General features: G+C 42.9%; 2 protein-coding genes across 2 annotated transcripts in view; one reads left to right on the forward strand and one right to left on the reverse strand.

The window, feature by feature from the left end:
* Nucleotides 1-27,118, reverse strand: part of LOC149124909 (tolloid-like protein 1) — a 174,889-nt gene that overhangs the window by 100,509 nt on the left and 47,262 nt on the right. The gene's annotated exons all lie outside the window — the stretch shown is intronic.
* LOC149124910 (uncharacterized) overlaps nt 19,575-27,118 on the forward strand; it is a 54,514-nt gene continuing 46,970 nt past the window's right edge. The window contains exon 1 of the mRNA XM_089302872.1: nt 19,575-19,678. Coding sequence (XP_089158998.1) covers nt 19,575-19,678 — 104 coding nt within the window. The remainder of the gene's footprint in view (nt 19,679-27,118) is intronic.

Below are 27,118 nucleotides of genomic sequence, written 5' to 3' on the forward strand. Positions count from 1 at the left end.
CTTTTTGTGATTCTGTGGTATATCATGGTGAATATCCCAGGTATATCTGATAAGGACAAGCAGTCTGTCATGGTTGGATAAAATACTCTGTAAATGTCAACTGGGCAAACTGATTAATGATTCATTCAGGCTTTCCACTTGCATTTTCTCTTTGTCTGTGTATATATGTTCCATCAATTAGTGACAAAGGAATGTTGAATTCCCCAAATATAATACTGCATATTTTTTCTCCTTTCAGTTCTTCTTTCACATGTTGTGAAGATCTATTGTAAAAAACCCACAAACATTTTCAGTCTTGGGGAACTGACTCTTTTATTATTCTATAATATCCTTTTTTCCCCCCTGGTAGTTTTCCTTGCTTTGAAGTCTATTTTATTCTATATTATTATCTACAAACAAACCTTTGTTTTGAGTTTGTAAAGTGTGTCTTTTTCCATCCTTTTATTTTTGACCTATTAACAAAATTACATTGCAAGTGAGTTTTCTGCGGACAGCATATACTTGGGTCTTTCTTTTATATACAATTTGGCAATCTCTGTTTTTCAGTGGTGTGTTTAGACCATTTACATTTAATGTAGTTATTAATATGTTGTATCTATGCTCACCATTTTTCTTTCCAACTGTTTCTTTTTGCTTTATCAGATCAGTTTCCTATCAACTGCTACAGCAAATCACACTCATTTTTTAGATCATATTTCTGTGGCTCAGAAGTCTGGATGTTGTGACTCATCTAGTTCCTCCACTTAAGCTTCAGAAGGCTGAAAGCAAGATGTTAGTGGGGTTGTCTTTCTCTATGAAGGTCTTAGGGAAGAATTACCTTCCAACCTCATTCAGGTTGTTGGAAGAATTCAGCAATGGAGCCGAAGTCCCTATTTCTTTGCTGCTAACCAGGAACACTTACCAGCTCCTTAATGCAACTGCATTCCTGCTCAGCAAGCCCTGCAGTCACCGCAGGTCAGAGTCTTCTCATGCTCTCAGTCTCTCCAAATTCCCCATTTGCCGAATCTCTGTAACTCTGTCTTGCTCTTCTGTTTGTAAAGACTAATGTAATTATACTAGGCCTATACAGATAATATAGGATAAACTCCCTAACTTAAAATTAGCAGATTACATCTCGACTACGTCTTGCAAAGTCCCTTTTAAATTGCACCGGGATTCATGCTTAATTGAATAACCAGAAGACAAGAAGATTAAGGGAACATCTCTAAAATCATGTCTACCAGACTCTGCTCTCTGACCCTCAAGATTCAAATTCCTCCCAAAGCAAAATACATTCACACTCCTCCCAGTGTTCCCAAGAGTCTCACCCCATTACAGCATTAACTCAAAGCAAAGATTTTCATCTAAATTTTACCTCCTCCAAAGTCCAAAGTTTCTCCTCTAAATCAAATTTGGATAAGTAATCCATTAATTATAACCCTTGAGAAAATTTCTCTCTGGCTGCAGATCTATGAAATCAAAGACACAAGTTGGGGATTCCAGTAAAAAGCATATCAGTTCCAACAAGGTGAAAATGTAAGGCAAGACAAGGTCAAAGGTCAAAAGGAGGCAAAATACCTCGGGTGAAGGCCTTGGAAAAGTCCTCCATGGTGTTCAGCTCCATGCTTTGGGCTCTCAATTCCACAATTTGGCTCCCTCCCTATTCTGCCCTTTGAGTCACCCTTCTCTTTTTCTGAAAGGATGCACCTGCTGCCACTGACTATTTTATTAGTTTTATCTTCCAGGAGAGTGTGTAGATCAAACAGCCCTATTTCATTTCACTCTTTGCCCTTTTCTGTCTAAACTGACAGCATTATATGGACATCAGATTCTCAAGAATCCTGTAGGTTTGTGTGAATTTCATAGTTTCACTCCATTACCCAAGATGCCTTTACAGATATTTCCTAGGAAATCTCTTTTCTCTGTGTCTGGCTTCTACAGAGATGGATGAGGAAATACATACTTCAGGTGTCTAGAAGAACCCGGGCTTGAAAGAGGGCATCTGTAAGTCAACCCCTAGTCTCAAAGAGTCATTCCTGTCACTGAATCTGATGGTCTTTAGTGCGTCCAGGTTTCAGAGAGGATCCCTTCTGCAGTGTTTTCCCCACCAACCTCTTGATTCTAGAATCTTTGGCCCTCTGGAGAAGCTGAGAACTTCCAACATCATTAAGTCCCTGTTGTGTTTTACCTCATAGTTTTCTCCTCAACTTGTTTCTCTCCTCTCACCTTTTATGATAATCTCCAAGAAGGCAAGTGTTACAGGCTGAATAGTTGTGCCTCTTAGTGCTAAAAACAGATGTTAGACACTGAAGCTCTAATACTCTGTATGTCTGTAATTTCAAGTAAGGAAGTGATTAGGGGTAGGGGAGGTCATAAGGATGGGGCCCTGATCCATAGGATTAGTGTTCTCCAAAGAAGATACACCACAGAGCGCCCTCTGCCCACCAGCTCACACATCACAAGCCATGCAAAAGCTCCAAGAGCTGATGGCCGGGAAAAGGAGCCTCAGAATGGAACCTACCCTGCAGACCCAGTCTTGGACATCTTAACCTCCAGCACCATGAGACATCAATGCTGGTTAATCCACCTAAATCTGTGCCATTCTGTTATGATAGCCAAAGGAGACTAACACACTGCAACGTCCTCAACATTTTGCTTGGAAACATTGAGTTACTAACCAAGGCCATCAGTTCAAAGTTCTGCTGATTTTTGCCAATCTCTTTCTCACTATATAGCAATGCTCCCTATTCCTCAAGTTTGCAAAAACGTGTTCTTCATTCCCTTTTTAAAGTCCCACCAAATGTATCCTTAATGTCCTCTAGGCTTTTACTGCCATAATCCTGAAAATTCTTCCTGCCTCAGCCAACAGCCTGCTCCCAAGGCCACTTCCATAGTTTTACCTGTCTGTTGCAGAAGCACCTGGCTTCCAGAAAACAAAATCTGTATTAGTTTTTGCTGCTACCATAATAAAGTAAGACAAACTTAGTGGCTTAACCCAACACTTTGTCTCATGAACGCTACACATTAGAAGTCTGGGCATACTGTGGCTCAACTGTTTTCACTACTAAATATCTCACAAGCCTGACACAGTGGTGTCAACAGGGCTGTATTCCCTGCTCAAACTCAACTCTAAGATCATTCAAGTGGTTGGGAGAATTCATTGTCCTGTAGTCAGAGAGCCAACGCCTTATTTCTTTGGTGGCTGTTAGCTGGACATAGACATTGTGCCTCATCTGGCCCCTCCAAAACAGTAAGTTGAGCCCTCATGCTTCAAACCTCTCTTACTTTCTCTTCCTCTGCTATATCTCCCCAGTGAACTCTTTGCAATGTTCCACTTTTAAGAGATTATCAAAGGGAAGTAGAAAAGGGCATTTAGCGCAGTGGTTAAAACATCACTTGGGGCACCTACATCCTATATCAAACTGTCTGGATTCAAGTCCTGGCTCAACTCCCGATTCCAGCTTCCTCAAATGCAGGCCTTGGGGGGCAACAGGGTCCTTATCACCCATATGGGAGACCTGGATTGAATTCCAGACTCCTGGTTTTGGCTCTGCCCTGTAATTGCTGTGGGCATTTGAGGAGTAAAGCAATGCATGACAGATCTCTTTGTCTGTCTGTTTCTATCTCCTTCCCCTATTTTTTTAAAAGATTTAGTTATTTGAAAGCCAGATTTACACAGAGAGAGGAGAGGCAGAGAGAGAGGTCTTCCATCCACTGGTTAACTCCCTCAGATGGCTGCAACAGCCAGAGCTGTGACGATCCGAAGCGAGGAGCCAGGAGCTTCTTTTGGGTCTCCCACGTGGGTGCAGGAATCCAAGGACTTGGGCCATCCTCTATTGCTTCCCCAGGCCATAGCAGAGAGCTGGATCGGAAGAGGAACAGCCGGGTCTCGAACTGGCGCCCATATGAGATGCCAGCACTTCAGGCCAGGGCGTTAACCCGCAGCGCCACAGCGCCAGCCCCTCCTTGCCTTTCAAAATAAGTACATTAAAAAAAAAAAAAAAAGACTTATGTGATTACAGCTGATTTACCTGGAGATCTAGAATCCCTTACTTTCAGGGTGGACTCTCTCTCTCTGTCTCTCCCTCTCTCTACCTTTCAAATAAACTGATATTTTTAAAAATGTGCCAAACACATCTGTTCATTATTTTAATTTCCTATCCTCTTGAAAAATACATGCCTGTATTAGAGAGAACTCCATTTTATTTTTTCCTCTTGCCATTCTGATTACAATAACTCCTATTTTCCTTTCTGTAGACTGCATACCATCTTTCTAATTGTTCTAGTGCTTACAATATATGGTTCACACATCACACCATCTGTGGAGAATTAGTAATTTTACCATTTCAAATGAAAAACAAAAACATTTCCAACTACCTAAGTCCCTTCACTCCTCTTTTATGATATTACTTTTTTTTCTTGCATGAATTCACTTTTTTATTTTATTTTATTTAATGAACATAAATTTCCAAAGTACAGCTATGGATTACGACGTTTCATGCTGACCACATTGAAAGCCCTGTCACTCATTGCTGCTGTCTGCTGAGTCATGACCAGTCCTTCCACAGGACAACCCCTGTCAATCAGCAAACCTGCTCCAATGTTTATCATTCTTTTCAAAGTCATGGATGGACTGCAAATATTCCTACAGCTACAATACTGTTCTCAGCTCACCATTCAGAGAAATGTTCGAATGAAGTGTGCACTTTCTGCCTTTTGCTACTCTCGCCTCCTTAATCAACTCCTGTCCAACTTTCACCCTCTCAACATGACTTAAAACTCGATTACTAAGCTGAGATGGTTTAAGCCAGTTTTTCCACAGGCTGATCACGCACCCTGTTCTTAGTGGTTCACAATCCCAGTCTTCCTCCCTACATTTTCAGCTATTCCTGTCTATTTGCTGATTCTGCACAAATCTGCTTCTGATATGTCAGATTTGCTCACATGTCTTCCCTGGACTTGCTTCTCTCTCCAAGATGATGGTACTCAGTTCTGTATACCTGAAGAAGAGGTATTAAACATGCCAAGTTCATGGTTTTAGTGAGATGTATAATTTGGGAGATGCTCAGGCTGACTTGCCCCAAGTGGTGGAGTTGGAAGCATACCAGGGGATTCCAATTCAATCCCATCGAGGTGGCATGTACCAATGCCATCTCACTGTTCCAGGTGATCAATTTCAGTTCACAGTTGGTCATGGTGGAGGGACTAGGAGTCAAAGGGAGCACATAGACAAGTCTAGTACCTGCTAACGCTAACCGATGGAGTAAATAAAGGGGAGAGTGATCCAACATGGGAAGTGAGATACTCAGCAGACTCATAGAATGGCAGATGTCCTAAATAGGACTCTGGCCTCAGAATCAGCCCTAAAGGCATTCGGATCTGGCTGAAAAGCTCATGAGAGTATTTCAGGCATGGAAAGCCAAGACACTCTGGCAAAAGATCTCTGCGAGTGAGATCCCAGTGGAAAGAACAGGTCATCAAAGAAGGAGGTACCTTTCTCTGAAGGGAGGAGAGAACCTCCACTTTGACTATGACCTTGTCTAAACAAGATAAGAGTCGGAGAACTCAGAGGGCTTCCATAGCCTTGGAAACTCATGACTGGAGCATAGGGAGATTACTGATGCCATAGACAGGAGTGTCAATTGGTAAAGTCAACAACAGGAGTCACTGTGCACTTACTCCTCATGTAGGAGCTCTATCCTTAATGTGCTGTACATTGAGATTTAATGCTATAACGAGTACTCAAACAGTATATTTCACTTTGTGTTTCTATGGGGGTGCAAACTGTTGAAATCCTTACTTAATGTATACTAAACTGATCCTCTGTAAAAAAAAAAAAAAAAAAAGAAATTATCAACTCCCAACTTGACTCTCACTGGGATTAAACATGACAATAGGTCTGATCTGATTTCATCATCATTTAAAAAAAATCATCTATTATTTTTCACTTTATGTTTCTGTGTGGGAGCAAACTGTTGAAATCCTTACTTAATGTATACTAAGCTGATCTTCTGTATATTAAGATAATCGAAAATGAATCTTGATGTGAATGGAAGGGGAGAGGGAGTGGGAAAGGGGAGGGTTGTGGGTGGGAAGGACGGTATGGGGGGGAAGCCATTGTAATCCATAAGTCGTACTTTGGAAATTTATATTCATTAAATAAAAGTTAAAAAAAAATTATAATGGCAATAAAACTTAATAACCTTATTCAACTGAAAAAAAAAACTTATTTTTTGAGATCTCAAGTCACACATCCACCTCCTTGTTGCTGTCTGTATTTGAATGTATCATACAACTTAAACACGACATGTTCAACATTTTTTAAGTATTTGAGAGACAGAGACAGAGATCTTCCATCTGCTGGTTTGCTTACCAAATGCCTACAATAGCCAGGACTGGGCCAGGCCAAAGCTGGGAGCCAGGAACTCAACCTGGGTCTCCCACATGAGTGACAGGGACCCAACCTGCTGTTTCCCAAGGCCTCACATGAAGGAACCTGGAGTTGGGAGCAGAGCCAGGACTCCAAACCAGGCACTCCAATGTGGGATGTGGGCACCCCAAACACATCTTAAACACTAGGCCAAACATCTACATTCAAAATATTTTAATTTTATTTTTAATTTGAGAGGCAGAGGGGGATGCAGGGAGAGAGAGAGACAGAGAAAGAGAGAGAGAGAACACTCCCAGCCACTGGCTCACTCCCTAAACACCCATGAGAAGCAGAGTTGGGCCAAAGCTGAAACTAGGAGCTAGGAGTTCAATCAGAGTCTCCTATTTGGGTGGTGGAAACCCAATCACTTGAGCAATGAGTGCTGCCTCCAGGTGCGCATTGGCCTAATGGTAGAGTTAAAAGCCAATGCCAGAACTTGGAAACAAATACACCAAGAATGGACCCATGCATCTTAACCATCTGCTCAACCTTTACACCAAATACCCATCCTTCCAAAATCTTTTGAACTCCCACCTCAAATGTGTAACCCCAACAGCAGAATTTCACATCTGCAGAAACTGTACCAACATTACCTTTTCTCAATTTCTATTTTCTTTTCATTTCACTTACTGCCACCACTGGAATCTAATCACCTTCTTCTTCCTTGGCAGCTGTGCAAGTCTCCCAGTATCTCATCCCCAGTTTGCTCTTGCTCACATTCAGTCCAGTCTCCTTAAAATTCAGACCTTGTAGCCGGTGCCGCAGCTCACTAGGCTAATCCTCCGCCTTGCGGTGCAGGCACACCGGGTTCTAATCCCGGTCAGGGCGCCGGATTCTGTCCCGGTTGCCCCTCTTCCAGGCCAGCTCTCTGCTGTGGCCAGGGAGTGCAGTGGAGGATGGCCCAAGTGCTTGGGCCCTGCACCCGCATGGGAGACCAGGATAAGTACCTGGATCCTGCCTTCGGATCAGCGCGATGCACCGGCCGCAGCGTGCCAGCCATGGCGGCCATTGGAGGGTGAACCAACAGCAAAGGAAGACCTTTCTCTCTGTCTCTCTCTCTCTCACTGTCCACTCTGCCTGTCAAAAAATAAAAAAAAATAAAAAAGAGAAAAAAAAATTCAGACCTTGTCATTTCCTGCTGATACCCCTACAATGATTTCTCCTAGTACTGTGAAATAAACCCAACTTTTAAAATAAGGCCTTTAGAAGAAGGCCTGCTAAATTCTGTAAGCTCATCTCACATCATTGCTTTGCCACTCACCATGCTCCAGGCACACCAGGCATCTTTCAGTGTCAGGAACACACCAAGCTTGTGTGTGCCCCAGGAGCTTTGCATAAGCTGTGTGGAGAGTTAGACCCTGTGTATGAAGGAACAGACTCATTCATTCATTCATTCATTCTTCTCATATTGTTTGAGTATCTATTATGTGCTAATCACAGTGCTAGATGCAAGAGTGGCTGTTATAAAGTATATATAAATTCTAAACCTTCAATGTGTGCCATTCAAATGAGAGAAGACCACCAATAAAAAGTCAATAACATATAAGAACAATTCTATAAGTGCATAATCAAGTAAAGGCTATTACAAATAAACAACATGGGAGCAGAGTCATTTTTGTTGAAGGAGACAGTCTTTCTGATAAGATGCTATTTAAATTGAGGCCTGGGTGATGAGAATGAGTCAACTAATCAGGTGAGCCAAGAACACTCTAAAGCAAAGGGCAGAGCATGTGCAGAGGCCCTGGGTCCAGAATAAGTATTCTGTGTTATAAGCACTGAAATAGACCATAGATATTTAAGCGTGTTGAGTCGCAGAAAAAGGGCCTGCAATAAAATTAGAGATCAGATAAAATCCAAGTCAGGCAGGGCCTCAAGAGAGCAGACAAGGTGTGTGCATTGTATTGCAAGTGCATCGAACAGCTTTTAGAGTTTTTAAGCAATAGAGTAACAAAATGTGATGTACAAAAGTAAATTTAGTACGGTACATTTTAAAATTGTCCCTAAATTCAACCATTGAGACCACCAACAGAAGACCCTCTCAAATATTAAATGTGTCTCCAAGAGGGTATTTTACTCTTTTATTATGAAGATCTATCGGCAGAATGCTTATTTTCTTTTTTTATTATTGTTTTTGTTTATTTGACAGAATTACAGACAGTGAGAGAGAGAGACAGAGAGACAGAGACAGAGACAGAGACAGAGACAGAGGGAAAGGTCTTCCTTCCATTGGTTCACCCCCCAAATGACCGCTATGGCCGGTGTGCTGCGCAGATCTGAAGCCAGGAGCCAGGTGCTTTCTCCTGGTCTCCCATGTGGGTGCAGGGCCCAAGCACTTGGGCCATCCTCCACTGCCTTCCTGGGCCACAGCAGAGAGCTGGTCTGGAAGAGGAGCAACCAGGACTAGAGCCAGCACCCATATGGGATGCCAGCGCCGCAGATGGAGGATTAACCCAGTGCACCACGGCACCGGCCCCAGAATGCTTATTTTCAAACAGCTGAGTCCATGAGGCCTGAAACAAGAATGCATTGGAAATGACTGACAACATATATGCACCAGCACAGGAGGTCAATCCCCAGAAGGAAGATGGCATGACTAACCTCAGCATATTACAAAACGAAGAAACCAGTATGTGGTCTAACTCTCAGTGTTCAATTCCCCAAAATTACACAGTATAAAGTAAGAAATAAAAAGTAACCCCAATCTACTTAAGCAGCTTTATGTTTATATAGCGCAAGCATTTCTTTCCTTGGATCTAAACGATGAGGTTGATACTGAGCATTCTGCTTCACATTTTCCAAAGGGAAGGTGTAGCGTAGGAATACTCTAGGAAACGATCTCCACAGAACCAGCACAAGAACTCAGATTCATGAATTACCTCAAATGTCCTGGCAGGCATGTTTTAAAGGTTCCATTTTGGGGCTGGCGCCATGGCACAGTAGGTTAATCTTGCGCCTGTGCGCTGGCATCCCATATGGGCGCTGGGTTCTAGTCCCGGCTGCTCCTCTTCTAATCCAGCTCTCTGCTGTGGCCTGGGAGGGCAGTGGAGGATGGCCCAAGTGCTTGGGTCCCTGCACCCACATGAGAGACCAGGAGGAAGCTCCTGGCTCCTGGCTTTGGATCAGCGCAGCTCCAGCTGTCACAGCCATTTGGGGAGTGAACCAACGGGAGGAAGACCTTTCTCTCTGTCTCTCTCTGTCTCTCTCTCTCTCTCACTGTCTGTAACTCGACCTCTTAAATAAATAAATAAAATCTTTAAAAAATTTTAAAAAGGTTCAAGTTTTAAAGCATAAGCAGTTTTATTTTAAAGATGCATTCTCCACTACAAGCGTTTATTCTATTCGTAGGGAAAAAAAATCACATTAGGAGTATCAAAAACAAACAAAAAATGTAAATACTACCAAGAGAGAAGAACAGTTGATGCGGTAAAATCTGGAACTCACAAACTCTCAGAGAAGATTTCCTCAGGCATAAATAAAACAAACAGCACAACGTATACAACTAGCAAAGCTTCTCTTTCTTATCAGAGCAATTTTTCCCAACAAACTTAACGCTTTGGATTTTTGCTTGAAAGGTTAAAATTTATTACTTGGAACACAGCTTTGTACATTTAAAATAACTATATTGTAAGATGAGAACTCCATTTAAGCAATTACCTTATTTGTGTGAGTTAGCAATCCTTTCTTATATGCTGAGTATAGTAAATGAATAATGGAGCTAACCTTGCAGTCCGTTTAATTTTGATTTAAGGTACCCTGATAAATATTGTAAATTAAAGGGAAATAAAAGGAAGTTGAATGTCCTATTCACCTATGATAATTGAATTCCCCTCCTCTTTCCTATCCCCCAATGAAATAATCTATCAGTGAAATGATCTGACATGGAATTAAATGGTTCTTAAGAACAACCAGGATCTGTGATCAAACACATCTCTTGGTTTTCTGATAAAGTTCCTGTATGTGAATAATCTAAACTACTAACACAATTACGAAAATAACTCTCACTTAATGAGTAAATTCTCCATGGTGTGAATGTACTTAACAAATTGTATTATTTCAGTTCTCACCATCATCCTAGGACAGGAAGGAAGGACACAGCATTGATCCCAGTTGTACAACAGAAGAAGCTAAAGCTAAAAGAAAGAACTTGTTCAAATTATAGTGTGTGTGTGTGTGTGTGTGAGTGTATGCATGTGCATGTACACACTATACTAGAAGGTACTCAGCTCGATTAGGTTCTCGTGATACAAAGACCTCAGGATGTGCCTCAGCCCAACCATATAACATTCACTACAGCATAAAAGGAAAGGACAAGACATAAAGGACACCCTGAGGGCCAGCGTCCCCGTTACCAACTCGGGTCACAGGCAGACTTCCTGCTATGAGGGAAGCTGGTGCTGGGCTGCAGAATGAAACACGGGAGGGTGGTAGGGAGCTCCACAGAGAGTGTGCCTCCCCAGGCGTCTGAGCTTTGAGACAGCCAGATTTCTCTCAGCTACTGTTAGTACCAGCGTCACTGACACACTAAGACGCAGCCAAAGCTGGGGCCGGAAGGGATTCGGCAGGTGTCCCTGATGAAGGATCTACAGCTCAACTGCTCTTGGGCAAGTGGCTAGATCTCTCCATCTATACAACGGTTAATCACACTTACTGGCTTGTGGGGAATAAATGAGTTGGCAACCAAAAATTACAACAGCAGAATGACCTGGACACAGTACCTATTGAGTGACTTGAATTATTGCTCTTACTAACAGACGAAAAATGACTGGATCCAGATCAGACACCTAGTCAATGTCTAGCTGGATCTAAACGCAGATAGGAAGCAGGCTGAAGCCCCTGATCCTAACACTATCTGAATAAGCCTGTTTTATGATGTAGGCAAATGGAAGCCAGTAAACTTTAACTACCGGTTATAGCACACGTATACATCTCACAAGTAAGAGGGTTTAATTCAGACAATTATTTCTTCTTTTTAGATTAATTTTAAGGTATTTTTCCAAAGGAAGGACTTGAAACTTAGATACATGTTTATGTTGATCTTGAACTATAAAAATCTCAATAAAGTCTTAAGGGCTAATTCTAAGTTAAACCAAATCCTAAATCTCAACAGCAATGGAATTCTAAAATATGTCTTAGTTTTATTCACTAGAAAACTTGGTCTTCTGTCGCCCTCCTCAGAAATATTAAGATGTGCTGTAACAATTTACGTTTTTATTTTGTCCACTTATGGCACATGTTCCTTTTTTATGCTTTCAAAGATTTCTTCTCTTCAAATTATTTCTACTCTTCTAAAATGGAATTGTTGTGTTATAATTAGAACAAGCTCAACTTGTTGGGCAGGACATCAGAAGTCTCGCTGCTTCTCTGAGTGTCTCTTCTATAAACATAAATAAGGAGTAGAATCCATCTTTGTATCATCTATCAGTAAAATCCCACACAGTAAGGTTTTGTGCTCAAAGATCACAAAATAAGAGTCATAAATAAATCATGTCTTTCCAACCAAAGAACCAAAAAGGCATCCAATTTAAATTTTATATAACTTTGACATATTTACAAAAATCAGAAGATATGAAAATACTCTCTTATTCTCAGATCTAAATAATGTAAAGAGATCACGAAACTTCTGATATAACAAAATGATGTTGAATTCTGAGTTATTCTGAAGATGAAATTAATAAAATAAGTATGCTAAGAGACAAGACTCAGCAAATATATGACATTTCTGGCTAAATGTCAGGATGTAGAATAGAGGAACAAAACTGAAAAAAAATGCAGAATGTTTCAAAAACACAAGCATAGCTAACCCTGTCCAAAACTGCACCCCAATTGGGGAACCAGATAGCAAAGGTTGGGCATTTGCATTTTGCTCTTTAATAAAACAGATACATGAGATAAGTGAAAGGTCACATAACCATACTATGTCTTTCCTAACAATAACGCAGGCAGGAATATCTACAGGCAGAAATCTTACAGAATTCAGCTGGAAGCAATTTCTATTTTGGCCATGTGCACATAAATGAGAAATCTTTAATTTTGAACAAATTAAGAAATAAATTACCATTTTCATATAGTAAATTCAGCCATCAGTTATCAATCAAAATTATCAATCTGGTGATTTTTATGCCTAGTAGATGCATATAAGTATATGTATGTTGAATATAAGTGTGCATAACTAAGACTTCAAATATATATTTAAAGTATTCTTCGAAATTCCAACTTCCTCATATCAGTTTTTTGTTTTTGTTTTTGACAGGCAGAGTTAGATAGTGAGAGACAGATAGACAGAGAGAAAGGTCATCCTTTTCCATTGGTTCACCCCTCCAATGGCTGCTATGGCCGGCACGCTATGCTGATTCAAAGCCAGGAGCCTCCTCTAGGTCTCCCATGCGGGTGCAGGGCCCAAGCACTTGGGCCATCCTCCACTGCCTTCCCGGGCCACAGCAGAAAGCTGGACTGGAAGAGGAGCAACCGGGACAGAATCTGGCGCCCCAACCAAGACTAGAACCCCGTGTGCCAGCGCTGCAGGTGGAGGATTAGCCTAGTGAGCCGTGGCGCCGGCCCTCCTATCAGTTTTAAGGAATTTTTACTCACCAGAGTTCTTTAGTATAGAAATGGGCGATGTTTAAATCTCAGAACAAAAGGTGACGAGGCAGAACATCCTGATGTGCATTTAAGCAGTAGTGAAGGAAAGAAAACCCTGAATGCAATCACATACAATTGTGATAAAATAACCACATGGATTGCTTTAATTGCCAATTATATGTTAAAGGTAATTCCAAAGTGTCAAGCCTGAGTGCACAGGGTAACTGCAGTGTCATGAACTAGAAAAGTAAAGAGGAGAATCTGGTTCTGGCAAGGAAGATACCTCTAGTTTTATTGTTTGACTGGTACAGAAATGGGTAGGAACCTAAAGGAATGCCCGGCGTGCACATGGATAGCTGGTCTGGTTGGAGCTGGCAGAGACAGTCAGTCATCACTCACGGCAAGAGTAGGGATCATGATAAAATCTGAATTGTATTCATGTGCAAGAAGTCATATGGATGAAAAATGCCACCCTAACAATAGACAAAGAAAAAGAGAAATTTAAGAAGACCAATTAAAAACAATGAAAGTGGAAGGAAAAGATTTTCCCCAGTCTATTAATAGTTTCAAATGCCATAAAAGAGTGCAGTTTCCATACAAGTCCAGAGGAATGTGTAAGGAAACAACTGTAGACTTCTCACTTAAGATGAGCATAAAAACACATCTCCATATCCTCCTGCTCCCCCAAATCTCCCTTACGCTGGGAGCAAGAAGAAACAAAACTCTGTTATCATCTTGAATGAAACTATGAAACATCTATAACCCAAGTAGTAAGTAGATAGAGAGCAAGGCAGATTAAAGAAAGGGTAAACCTTGCAGAAATAATGAAGAGAAACAAATTAATTTGCCCTGCAGATCCCTAGGAAGGCTCCTAACAGCTTCCAACTACGGTGGAAGGTTGAGATGATTGAGATGAGTCTGGGGTTGAAAACATGTGGTCATTTGAAAATATCCAGATCCAATAGGCTACACAGAAGAGAGTTTTATAGATTCGCAAGATCTGAGGCAAGATTTAGGACACCAGGCATAGAATAAAGCCAGTGAGAGGTGTGAGATTCGGACTCAGAGGGTGAGTGATATTGCACATGTTTATCCTTGAGACCCAAGCCCCTTTTCCTGCCCCACGTCTTTATGACTAGCGACTTACATCGTCAGGAAGGACCCTGAGGACTGTTTCTCTGGAGGCGGCAACCCACACCAAGAATTATATTTACAGATGATTTTGAGATGAATGATGAATGGCCAGCTGGTCCTCCAATCACTCTGTAATGAAGTCCCCAAATCTCCCCGACCAACCCATGCACACAGGAACTTCTAATTATAGTCAGCACTCCACACTTCACAGGACTCCACAGTTAAGAACCATCAGAGGTCTGAGAAAAATACTCAATTTGAAAAAAAATATATAGCAAAACAAATAAGAAAAGGAAAGAGGAAAAAATAATCTTCCAGGAAACCATAATTAACACATAGAGAAAGTTAAAAGCATGGTGCAGGTGGGAAACAAGAAAGAGATGTTAGGACAATTTAAAAAAAATATAACCTAAAAGTTTATTAGAGCCGGCGCTGCGGCTCACTAGGCTAATCCTCCGCCTTGCGGCGCCAGCACACCGGGTTCTAGTCCCGGTCGGGGCGCCGGATTCTGTCCCGGTTGCTCCTCTTCCAGGCCAGCTCTCTGCTGTGGCCAGGGAGTGCAGTGGAGGATGGCCCAAGTGCTTGGGCCCTGCACCCCATGGGAGACCAGGAGAAGCACCTGGCTCCTGCCATCGGATCAGCGCGGTGCGCCGGCCGCGGCGGCCATTGGAGGGTGAACCAACGGCAAAGGAAGACCTTTCTCTCTGTCTCTCTCTCTCACTGTCCACTCTGCCTGTCAAAAAATAAAAAATAAAAAATAAAAAAAATACATATGTAGCTCCCAGATGTTCCAGTGAATATACTGAGAAACGCCGGCAAGTGATAAATGAAGGGACCTTGGGATACGGAGAAGGTTGAAAGAACAAGAGGAGCAAAAATGTGGGTCTAGGTAGCCAGCGTTTTTGGGCATGGGGTTAAGCAGCTGCTTGCAGCAACACCCACATCCCTTATGGGAGTGCCGGTTCAGTCCCAGCTACTCCACTCCTGATCCAGCATACTGTTAATGCACCTCAGAGGGCAGCTGATGACGGCTCAGGCACTTGAGAGAGAACAGGATGGAGTTCCCGGCTCCTGGCGTCGGCATGAGTGAACCAGCAGATGAAGATTCTCTCTCTCTCTCTCTCTCTCTCTCTCTCTCATTCCCTCTCTCCCCCCTCATCTCTCCCCCCTCATCTCTCCCCCACCTCCACTGACTCTCTTGCTTGCCAGCCTTTCAAATAAATAAAAATTATTGATTTTTAATAAAAATATGGGGGCTAGTGTTGTGATATAGTGGGTTAAGCTGCAGCCTGTGAGGCTGCCATCCCATGTGGGCACCAGTTTGTATCCCAATTACTACACTTTTGATCCAGCACTTCACTAATATTCTAGGAAAGCAGTAGAACATGGCCCAAATGCTTGGGCCCCTGCCACCAAGAGTTCCTGGCTCCTGGGGTGTGTGTGTGTGTGTGTGTGTGTGTGTATGTGTGTATCTATAATTCTGCCCTTCAATAAATGCATTTTTTTAAAAAACTTTAAAACTTATCTTGTTTAGACAAGAGATGTATAATTTGGGACATGCTCAAGCTGACTTGCCCCAAATGGTAGAGTTAGAAACATACCAGGGGATTCCAATTCAATCCCATCAAGGTGGCATGTACCAATGCCATCTCACTAGTCCAAGTGATCAATTTCAGTTCACAATTGATCATAATGAAAGGACTAAGAGTCAAAGGGAGCACATAAACATGTCTAGTACCTGCTAACACTAACCGATTGAAGAAATAAAGGGGAGAGTGATCCAACATGGGAAGTGAGATACTCAGCAGACTCATAGAATGGCAGATGTCCTAAATAGCACTCTGGCCTCAGAATCAGCCCTAAAGGCATTCGGATCTGGCTGAAAAGCCCATGAGAGTATTTCAGGCATGGAAAGCCAAGACACTCTGGCAAAAGATCTCTGTGAGTGAGATCCCAGTGGAAAGAACAGGTCTTCAAAGAAGGAGGTACCTTTCTCTGAAGGGAGGAGAGAACCTCCACTTTGACTATGACCTTGTCTAAACAAGATAAGAGTCGGAGAACTCAGAGGGCTTCCATAGCCTTGGAAACTCATGACTGGAGCATAGGGAGATTACTGATGCCATAGACAGGAGTGTCAATTGGTAAAGTCAACAACAGGAGTCACTGTGCACTTACTCCTCACGTAGGATCTCTGTCCTTAATGTGCTGTGCATTGAGATTTAATGCTATAACGAGTACTCAAACAATATATTTCACTTTGTGTTTCTATGGGGGTGCAAACTGTTGAAATCTTTACTTAATGCATACTAAACTGATCCTCTGTAAAAAAAAAAAAAATAAAGAAAAGAAAAGAAATTATCAACTCCCAACTTGACTCTCACTGGGATTAAACATGACAATAGGTCTGATCTGATTTCATCATCATGTAAAAAAAATCATCTATTATTTTTCACTTTATGTTTCTGTGTGGGAGCAAACTGTTGAAATCCTAACTTAATGTATACTAAGCTGATCTTCTGTATATTAAGATAATCGAAAATGAATCTTGATGTGAATGGAAGGGGAGAGGGAGTGGGAAAGGGGAGGGTTGTGGGTGGGAGGGACGGTATGGGGGGGAAGCCATTGTAATCCATAAATCGTACTTTGGAAATTTATATTCATTAAATAAAAGTTAAAAAAAATTTATGTATTTGAAAGACTTACAAAGAGGGAGGGAGGGAGGAAGAGAGGGAGGAAGAGAGAGAGAGAGAGAGAAAGAATATTTGCCATCTTCTGTATTTGCCATCTTCTGTTCACTTCCCAGATAATTGCAATGGCCAGGACTGGGCCAGGCTGATGCCCGGAGCCATAAGCTCCTTCCAGGTACCCCATGTGGTAGCAGGAGCCCAAGTATTCAGGCTATCTTCTGCTGCTTTTCCCAGGCCAGTGGCAGGGAGTTGGATTGGAAGTGGAGCAGCCAGAACACAAACTGGTACCCAAGTGGGATGCCAGCACTGCAAGCAGAGGGTTTACCAACCATACCACAAAGCCAGCCATTCCCAGGTCACAGTGCTTAACCTGGCCACACTGGGCACCAAGCTTCCAACACATGAACCCTTGAGTGACAGATCATATCCAAACCATAGCAGACATCCAAGTTTAAAATGAGGCAGACCAAATTAGTGTCCATGATGCATTTTTTAGCTGACAAAACCATAAAGAAGAGTGAGTGACGATTATAAAAAGCGATAGAGTGGTTGTGTTCAGAGCTTGGGAGAAGCCTGTGACCAAGGTAGGGCACATGTTTAGCTTCTAGGACCACAGAAATGTTCTATTTGTTGACTTAGGTAGAAGCTACAGGCATTCGGCTTGTAATTCACTAAGCTATGTGTTTGTTTTGTCTGGTTTCCCATGTCTGAGTTTTATTTTGGAATAGTAAGATCCAAAAAGGTTAAACACAGATCATGCACATTAACTTTGGACTCCATCAAATTTATATACTGCTAGAGGAAAGAGATTAATGTCAGACAGGTAATATTTACTCTTTCAGCCTAGCTTCCCCCAGCGTGTTCCTAAGGCAACTAAGCATTCAATATTTATTTCTTGCAAGATTTTCTGTCACAGAGGTATTTTTAATATGATCTATTTACTGAAGCTTAATAAGTTGGACAGGCATAGGTGCTGACCTCACACGGGCCTAATTTTCAATCCGGACTCCACTTCCTTTTAGTTCCACCGTTTAGCCTTTCTGAAGTTGTTTCTTTGCCTGCAAAATGGGAGTAACTATCGAACACTGACCCTTATAAAATTAGAAATGTTTGACTTAACATGCCTGCAAACAGATTAGGCATGGAGGAGATGTCAGCTGCTCTTCTGATCACAGAAATTCTTTTTTCTAACACTTTTTTCCATTTAGCAATATTGGCTTATAGTCATCTTGAACAAAAAGAAATATGACAGTTATCTGTATTATGGGATCCTGCAGCATGGTGACAAACACGGGAACAGGCACCAGGCTCCTGGAGGCCACTAACAGCAGATCCCCACCAGATCTAGGGTCATGGGAACAAAGAAGGGCCCTGATACGACACACAGGAGAAAGCATGTTCCTTTACATGGCTCCGTCTTTTCAAAAGTACACACTCAGCTCCCTGGGACATTCCCCGAAAGCACCACGCGCCGTCTTTGTTCACAAGCACCATGTGCCGTCATTTCTAGCAGGCCTCCGAATCACCACCTCACACACACAGAGGCCTCGTTCTCCTACTTGGAGATGCCGGGACGAATGCAGTGGCTTAGCTCACCTATCAGAGGTTGCAGACTGCTTTTGAAAACATCTGTGTGAGTTTGGAAATGTTCCTCTGTGATAGAGCGCCTCTCAGCAGGCCCCCTTCACTTACAAGCAGGAGACAATACCACCAGGAGAGGGATGACCTGACCCAGGGGACCCCTTCTTCAGGCCCTGTGCAAGGTCCCGGATGGGCCTGATAAGGCTGGGTGGCATGGCCAAGGTAGGGGCCCTGAAATTAGGAGCTGAAATTAGTGCTCTGCACTGCTTGCAATCCCTGCCACACCGCCCAGGAGCGGGGCCTGTCGCAGCAAGGACACAAGCCCATCACCACTGGTTTCTGCAGGGACAAATCGCAGTGGTATGAAACAGAATGGCTGTCCCCAGCAGAGGACAAGGAGCACCCTCAGAACTGAGAGCTGCTCTCCTGCAAGACCACGATGTCACAGAGCCAGCCAGCCTCCCCACATTCCTGTCCCCAGATAACATCACGGGGAGCACACGGGGGAAATGTAGCAGAGGCGCAAGTAAACATGCTGAACCACTGTGTAAGGGGAGGCTGAGCTAACTGGACTTGCTGCTCCGAGTCTTTAACATTGCAATCAGCACCAAGGAGCTTGAAAAGTCAGATGGAGAAGAGACCCCAGGGGCCGTGTTCGTCCACGTGCTTGTTTTGGACACACAGTACGGTCAAAGTTGCCGTGCCCCATGCAACACACTTTGAGTAAGTTCACATATAAGGATACATCAAAAGATTTGTGAAGGAGAGAATTCAAAGATAAATTTATTTTCGTACAAAAATCCTTGAAATCCATATGTAGTTTTTTTTCACAATATGCACTTTTCATGAACTTTGCAAAGATTCTTCTTTTGCATGGATTTCAAATATGTTCACACACAAAAAAGCATAAACTTAGTCCCATTTTTCCACAAACTCTTTAAAATCCTGTCATACTTCAGTGGCTCTAGCTTTCCAATCAGAAGCGGTTAATGTATGCAGGTAATGCAGGTGTCATTGACAGGTGACAAATATTGTGTTCCATCTGATGAACTGCTCTTGTCTACACTTCTAACAAGCAAACATCCCATATTTAAGCACAGTTTGTCCTCTTGGAGGATGTTTAAATTGTTACATCAATGCAAATAAAACAGAAGACTTGCAGTGGTCTTCTGCTCAGAGCTAAGATGCCCATGGCCCGTGGCAGAGAAGCAGGTTTGACGCCCGGCTCGGCCTCCTCGCATGAACTCCCTGCCAATGCGCATCTAGGAGGCTGCAGGGGATGTCTCAAGTACTTGGTCCCTGCCGTTCACATGGGAGACAGGGATTGAGTTCCTGGCTCCTCGGTCCAATAGGGCACCCAGCCCAGTCCACGCAGTTGTGATCATGTGGGGAGTGAGCCAGTGGATGGGGGAGTCTCCCTATCTATTTATCTATCTATCTATCTATCTATCTATCTATCTATCATCTATCTATCTCTATCTCCTTCCACCTGTCTCTCTCCCTTCACCCAAACAATTTGTTTTAAAAGAACACTTTTTCACAAAGTGAAGGGAACAAAGAGCATACTACTGATTCTCACTGTTGTTTGGAAAAACCTTTCTGACATGTAATCACAAACCTCTTTAATAACAAGGGATCACAAACACATGCTAAAATACAGAAGAAAATCTGAAGTTTGAACGTCAGAAATCTGATTAACAGCACCGACAGCTTCTTGCTCCTATTATTTAGTAGGGGTCTTCAAAATGTTCCTAGGAAGCAGCCTCTGCCTAATCCCATTTTTCACGAACTCCATGAAGTACCCTTGTCTTCCCAGCCTCACAGCTATGCTCCAGAGTTGCACATGGTTACAACAGATGCTGGGGGCAGCTCCAACTGGAAAGGTTTCTAAGTTATCCTCATTGCGAACTTGCCCTTGTGCTTTGACAGAAACAGATGTCTCTACCTAGAACTCTATAAAGTGTATTAGGCAAGGGCGGGGATGTCTTCAAAGACTCACATTCAGGGGGCCAGCGCTGTGGCGCAGCAGGTAAAACCGCCGCCTGCAGTGCCTGCATCCCATATGGGTTTGAGTCCCAGCTGCTCCACTTCTGATCCAACTCTCTTCTATGGCCTGGGAAAGCAGTAGAAGATGGCCCAAGTCCTTGGGCCCCTGCACCCACGTGGGAGACCTGGAAGAAGCTCCTGGCTCCTGGCTTCAGATCGGCCCAGCTCTAGCCATTGCGGCCATCTTGGGAGTGAACCAGTGGCTGGAAGACCTCTCTCTCTCTGTCACTCTCTCTCTCCCCCTGCCTCTCTGTAACTCTGCCTTCAAATAAATAAATAAATCCTAAAAAAAAAAGACTCACATGCACCCACAAAGCCTTTGAAAAATCCACTGTGCATCTTCCAGTTTAAAGAAACAACCTGGAAGAAGGTGGAATGAGGAAGAAGTTAAATGTTTCAGAGTTAAAAGCAAACAGTAACAGGCCACATAGCTGAAACAGGGGTGCCACAGGTTCCGTAAGGCTGGAGGTGAGGGGAGGCAACACTCACGTGTAGGGGCTACTTGGGGCATTTCTGTTGTTGACTATCCGGTGGCTTTTTTTTTTTTTTTTTTTTGACAGGCAGAGTGGACAGTGAGAGAGAGAGAGACAGAGAGAAAGGTCTTCCTTTGCTGTTGGCTCACCCTCCAATGGCCGCCGCGGCCAGCGCCCTGTGGCCGGTGCACCACGCTGATCCGATGGCAGGAGCCAGGTGCTTCTCCTGGTCTCCCATGGGGTGCAGGGCCCAAGCACTTGGGCCATCCTCCACTGCACTCCCGGGCCACAGCAGAGAGCTGGCCTGGAAGAGGGGCAACCGGGACAGAATCCGGCGCCCCGACCGGGACTAGAACCCGGGGTGCCGGCACCGCAAGTGGAGGCCTAGTGAGCCGCGGCGCCGGCCCTTCGGTGCCCTTTTTGCACTGTGTCTTGCCTCTTTTCACTGGGTACCTTGTGCTTCCTCAAGACAGGTTCCAGAGTAGATGCAGAGGGACGTGTGACGCACTGCGCTGCACACTCCCCCTTGAAAAAGTACCACTGGGGGTCTCTCATGCCCCTGCAAGTCCTCTCTGCAGCTTCTACTCACAGCCACGGCCTGCAGGGTCACTCTGCCAACATTCCCACTGATCAACTCGGTGCAGCTTCCACAGTACCGCTGAAAAGCTGAACTGGTCTGTGAGTTACCCACCCACCTGCTGGGCGTGCTTCTTAGTCCCAGGTCTCCCCCTCTTAGATCCCAGAATGAACCCCTGAGCACAGTACCACGTCAGCCATTGCAATCTCCAATCAGGTTTGAAATTTTTAACTTTAAATGAGGAGAAAAATAAGTCCAAATGAAACTGAACTGTATAAAAAGTTAAATTAAGCACGAAAGAAGCTTGGGAAAATTAAATTAAATTTAGGACCAAAAACTATCAAATGACTATTTGCAATACTCTCCTATCATATTAAAGCTGTTCTCTATCATTCTTAATGATCAAGTCACGGAATACAGGCAATGCTTTGGCCTTCTGATCCCAAAAAATATCACTACTTATTTGTATCAATAAACACCCATGAACAAAATTATAAATGATATTTTATTACTTGTTTGCCTTTCAAATTGCATTCTTCAACTGTATTTACAAATTCAAAAAAGTCAGTTATTGGAATAGTAATTATCCTACTTCAAATTGTTGCTGGGGAAAGAAAAGTGAAAATGCTTGAAACAGCACCTGACAACGAAAGAACATTCCATAAACATTTGCTATTATTACTGTTACTTACTAATTTCCCTAACATAACTAGTAACATACTATTCAAGGTCATGGTAGAGCCTCTATACTATTATAAGCGCGTGGTTTTTTTCTGGAATCCTTAAAGATATTAAGAAACATTCCTTTGGCATATTATTTTAACAACTGTATTTTGAATGAATTTCTCAAGTATTGTAAGGCAAATAAGAGGAAAAAAGGTATTTGGAGTTATCACCTTTTCAAAAGAAAAGAATTCCATTTGTCTAGATGAATAATCACCCTAAGAGAATTGATCTAAACTGCAGAAATCAGGTTTTGTTTAAAAAAGAAATTTCTTTAACACAGAGGTCAGCAAACTTTTCCTATAAAACGCCAAGTAGTAAATATTATATTTTAGTCTTTGTGGGCCATAAATCCTCTGTTGCAACCACTTAGCTCTGCCACTGTAACATAAAAGCAGACTACACATAAAAAAGTGAACATGGCTGTTTCAGTAAAACCTGATCCAGGCATGTTCTAAAGCAACAGTGAAGGATTATTCCTGTAGAAAGAAGAATATTATAGGCAATTAAAAGAATATAAGCTCATCACCTGTTGCATACTGAGATGTCTTTAAGAACTCAACATACTTTAACTCTCATATATCACACTTGAGATTGCTTATTCATTAATTCTTCATTACAGCCCCACATCTACTACCGTCACGGTTCCTGTACACACTCCAGGGGAACTCTGAACTCTCTTTGTACCGCTCCCTCTTCTCGCCATGCTGACAAAGCCAACTGACCTGCAGTACTTTCTGGGAGAACACACCAGGCCTTGACTTCTGAACGTTCCCCCTGAGCTCAATCCAGATTAAATCATATTGGCTTAATTTAGTGGCCAAATTAGTAAGGCTGCACTGATTCAACTCCAGCCAAGTCTGCTCTTTTCTGGAATGTTTATTGGGTTAAGTGCAGTTGTGACAAATTCGTAATGAAGAGTTAATCATGAATTTCACTTTTTAGCGGGGGGGGGGGAAGGATTGCCAAATGTGAGGCTATTTTGAATTTAATTGTACAAACAGAGAATGAACTGATATCAAGAGTGGAAAAATACTTTTTTGTGTTAAAGAAGCTTTTTATTTTCACATGCGCAGCAGGCATCACTTCATATGAGTAGCCGGTATTATTAGATTTATTTCCAGAAAGAGAAGTTCGGACATGAAGAAATAACTTGTCAGAGAGAGTCCGCTGCCTGGCTGGAAAGAGAAGACAGCCTGCCTGCCCTCCCGTCAAGTCATTGCAATATCCAGTGTATAACTTTTTTCTGGACATGTGCAAAGGAAAGCGCCAGGAAGAGTCATTCCACCGAAACTCCTCTCTCCTGAGAAAACGTCTCAGACTTGCTCAGGGAAAATTCAAGCAAAAGGTGACTTACAGACATGGTAAGATGCATCGCCCTCAAATGACTCACGCTGCCTTTTATAACATAGTCCAATGGAAGATTCTGACCTTCACATCCACCAAAGAAAACTGAGTATGATAGGGTCTTACGCCGCCCCGAGAACCTGGCTCAGCAGTGCAAGTAGCACTGGCTCTCCCAAAACCAAAAACTGGTGCTGCCTCGGACTGGCTTGTGCCAGAAGTCTTGGCTCTGTATCCACCATCACGCTGTGCACACTGCACGGAACTCAATGGGATGGTGTTGCTCTACTTGACTCACCTGAGATTCTGAATCAAATCAGCAGTTTTAATTACCTAAATCCAGGCCCCAAGGGGGTAATTAACATTCAAAATTACTTCAAGTGAACTTGATGGGGGCGGGGGGAGGGAAGCAGGGACCCGGGTGTGTATAAATTGGATTTGTTGTACCTGACTTTTCTGCATTGCACATCTCGCTGTTAACTATGAGTCAGCACGTCAGGCACAAGTTAAGGCAAGTGCAGCAAGACAGAGCCTGAAGGAATCCTGCACTGTAACTGAAGCTGTCTGTGCCTGTGATACACACATTACAAACCAATGAATGGCCGCGGTGTAAAAGCAAGGGCTAGGTGGGAGCACACATTTTCATGACTGTTTCTGGATTTTTTTTTTTCTATATTTCAGGATTATATTAAAAGATACCTTTCTGTGACTTTGGGTGAGCATTTGGCCTAGTGCTTATGTTGCCTATGTCCTACGTCAAATCCAAGTACTGGTTCTACTGATCACAGCTTTCTGCTGATGCAGACCCTGGGAGGTAGTGATGACGGTGCAGGTGATTGGGAGACCCGGATTGAGTTCCCAGCTCTCCAGGTACAGCCCTGGCTGCTGCGGGTGCTTCAAGAGCAAATCAGCAGATGGAAGAGTGCTCACTCTCTCATAATTGAAAAGAAAACACTGTTTTTTTTCCTTAAAAACTGGTCAATAAGTTGCTTTTCTCAAATGAAAAAGAAAATACTCTAGACAAAGCACCACGTGGAAACAGTTCCATTTCTTGATTATAGTCCTCTAATGTCTATGAGATCCGAAGAGTAAAAAGCGGATTGGAAAACTCAATTTTTCTCAAGAAAAGCATTTTTATTCAGTAACTGCTGTGTTTTGGACTCACTGAAATTCTCCAAAATTAGTGAAGACACAGAGTCCTGCATGACTCTACGCATCTGCCCGTGCTGCTGCCTTCTCCTGGGACGCCCTTCCTCCCCGTCTGGAGAACACGTCCTCCCTGCGGTAGACAGATCAGATCCTCTCCTCCTCTCTCCCCTCCTCTTTCCTCCCCTCCCCTCCCCTTCTCTCTTCCCTTCCCTCCTCTTTCTTCTCCTCCACTCTCTCTACCACCCCCCCATCCTCCTCTCCCTCTCCTCTTCTCTCCCCTCGACTCTTCTCATCACAGACAGTGGCTGCCTCCCACACTCTACCATAGAACTCTGACCACACCTTTATTGGACTCTCATCAGCAATACTGTCTACACATCTGTCTCCCAACCTATATCGCAGGGACTCAGAAAACAGAAATCTTTTTTTTTTTTTTAAGATTTATTTGAAAGACAGAGTTATAGAGAGAGGCAGAGACAGGCAGAGAGGTCTTCCATCTGATGGCACACTCCCCAACTGGCAGCAACAGCTGGAGCTGTGCCGATCTGAAGCCAGGAGCCAGGAGCTAGGAGCCGCCTCTGGGTCTCCCATGTGGGTGCAGAGGCCCAAGGACTTGGGCCATCTTCTATCACTTTTCCAGGCCACAGCAGAGAGCTGGATCAGAAGTGGAGCAGCCAGGTCTTGAACTGGCGCCCACATGGGATGCTGGCACTTCAGGCCAGGGCATCAACCCACTGCACCACAGTGCCAGCCTCAAACATCTTCAATGTTGTGTCTCCCTTAGCAGACAGCATGTAGTTTCACACAGCAGATACTCCAATCAAGTTGAGTTTAATTATTTCAACTTGATTGGGTTAAAAGAAACCCTAGCTCTTGTTTAATTCTGATTCTTGGAGAGGAAGAGATTAAAAACTGATGTGTCCAAGATCACACAACTACAACGCATGAGTCTTTGCTCCTTTTTACACCCCTTGATAAATGATACTGTAAAGATTATATTTAGTGCAAGCCAGAGAGCTATTTTCTAACCTCCACACCAAGTGACACACACCTAACTATTGTGAGATGAATGGAAAAATAAAGAAGAGAAAAGAAAGAGTCAGGAAATAGGGAAGAAGCCAGGGCTGCCCACCCTCAACACTACTGATACATCTTTGTGGTGGAGGGCTTTGCTGCACATTTTAGTACATTGAGTAGCACCTCTGGTCACTGGTCACTAGATGCCAGCAGCCACCAGTTGTCATCCTGAGTTGTGCCCAGCAAAATGTCTCCAGACATCGCCAGATATTCTCCAGGGCCAAACTGCTCCTACTTGGCAATGACAGCTCCAGCTGAACAGTCTCAGAGGAGGTGATCGTCTAGATGACTTCAAGCAAAGTGTCAATCAATTAGCATGTAGAGTACACTGGTTTCAACCCACACTCTCATATTAAGCAAAGAAGCCAGACCCCAAGTGCTTAATCCTCTTACATTTTTGTTAATCCCTTTTATTAAAAACAACAGTGTTGTTACTTGGCCTTTGGCTACTCATGCAAGAGCTAGAGGGGAAAAGATGAAAAAAGAAACTAACTAAAGCTCCCAGTTCTAAAGGATATTAAACACATTAAGTTCTAGAGATATCTTAGCAGCTTTTACTTTGGCTTTACTTTATAAACTGCCTAAAGTTTCCTCCCCAGTATCCAACATAAGAATCATGGAGAATTCAGCACAGGGGTACTTCAAAAAGTTCGCAGAAAATAGAATTAAAAGACGTTTATTTTGGTGCAAAAAAAAAAAAAACCTCTCTAAATCCATGGACAGTTTTTTCATAACATGCATCCATAATTACTACATAACACAATCTAAGAAAATAAAAATTAACAAAAGACTAAGCAAATATCCTTCTACTTATTTTACTATGTCTTTCAAAATCGTCTTCTTTCATGGTATGCCAAGGTTTCTATTGAGATTTTAGGAATTTGGAATGTCTTTCTTTTTAAATTTTATCTATTTGAGAGAAAGCAAGAGGACAGTGGAGCGAGGGAGAGAGAGAGAGAGAGCACATGCCTTCCCACCTGTTGGGTCATTCCTCAGATGTCTGCAATGGCATGGGCTGGGCCTGGTTAAAGCCAGAAACCAGGAATTCAACCCATGGTCTTCTTCCTCCATAGGAGCATTGACAGAGGATGAGACCCAACTGCAAACCACGTTATATCCAAATCCTAGTTTACGGGGGTCTTCATAAGTCACTCATGGTTTTAAAACCCATTCAACAGTAATTTACACTTTCAGATGTGAAATTTTAACCAGAAATATTTCCCAAATAGCTGGCTATCTCTTCAGCATCATCTAAAAGCCTGAATTTATATGTCCAGGAAATATAGACAGACTATATATATATATATATATATTATTTTCCAACCCCAAAACCTGGTTA

The sequence above is a fragment of the Oryctolagus cuniculus genome, chromosome 8 (genome assembly GCF_051225735.1).
Source record: "Oryctolagus cuniculus isolate XC-2025 breed Fujian yellow rabbit chromosome 8, ASM5122573v1, whole genome shotgun sequence".
Taxonomy (NCBI): domain Eukaryota; kingdom Metazoa; phylum Chordata; class Mammalia; order Lagomorpha; family Leporidae; genus Oryctolagus; species Oryctolagus cuniculus.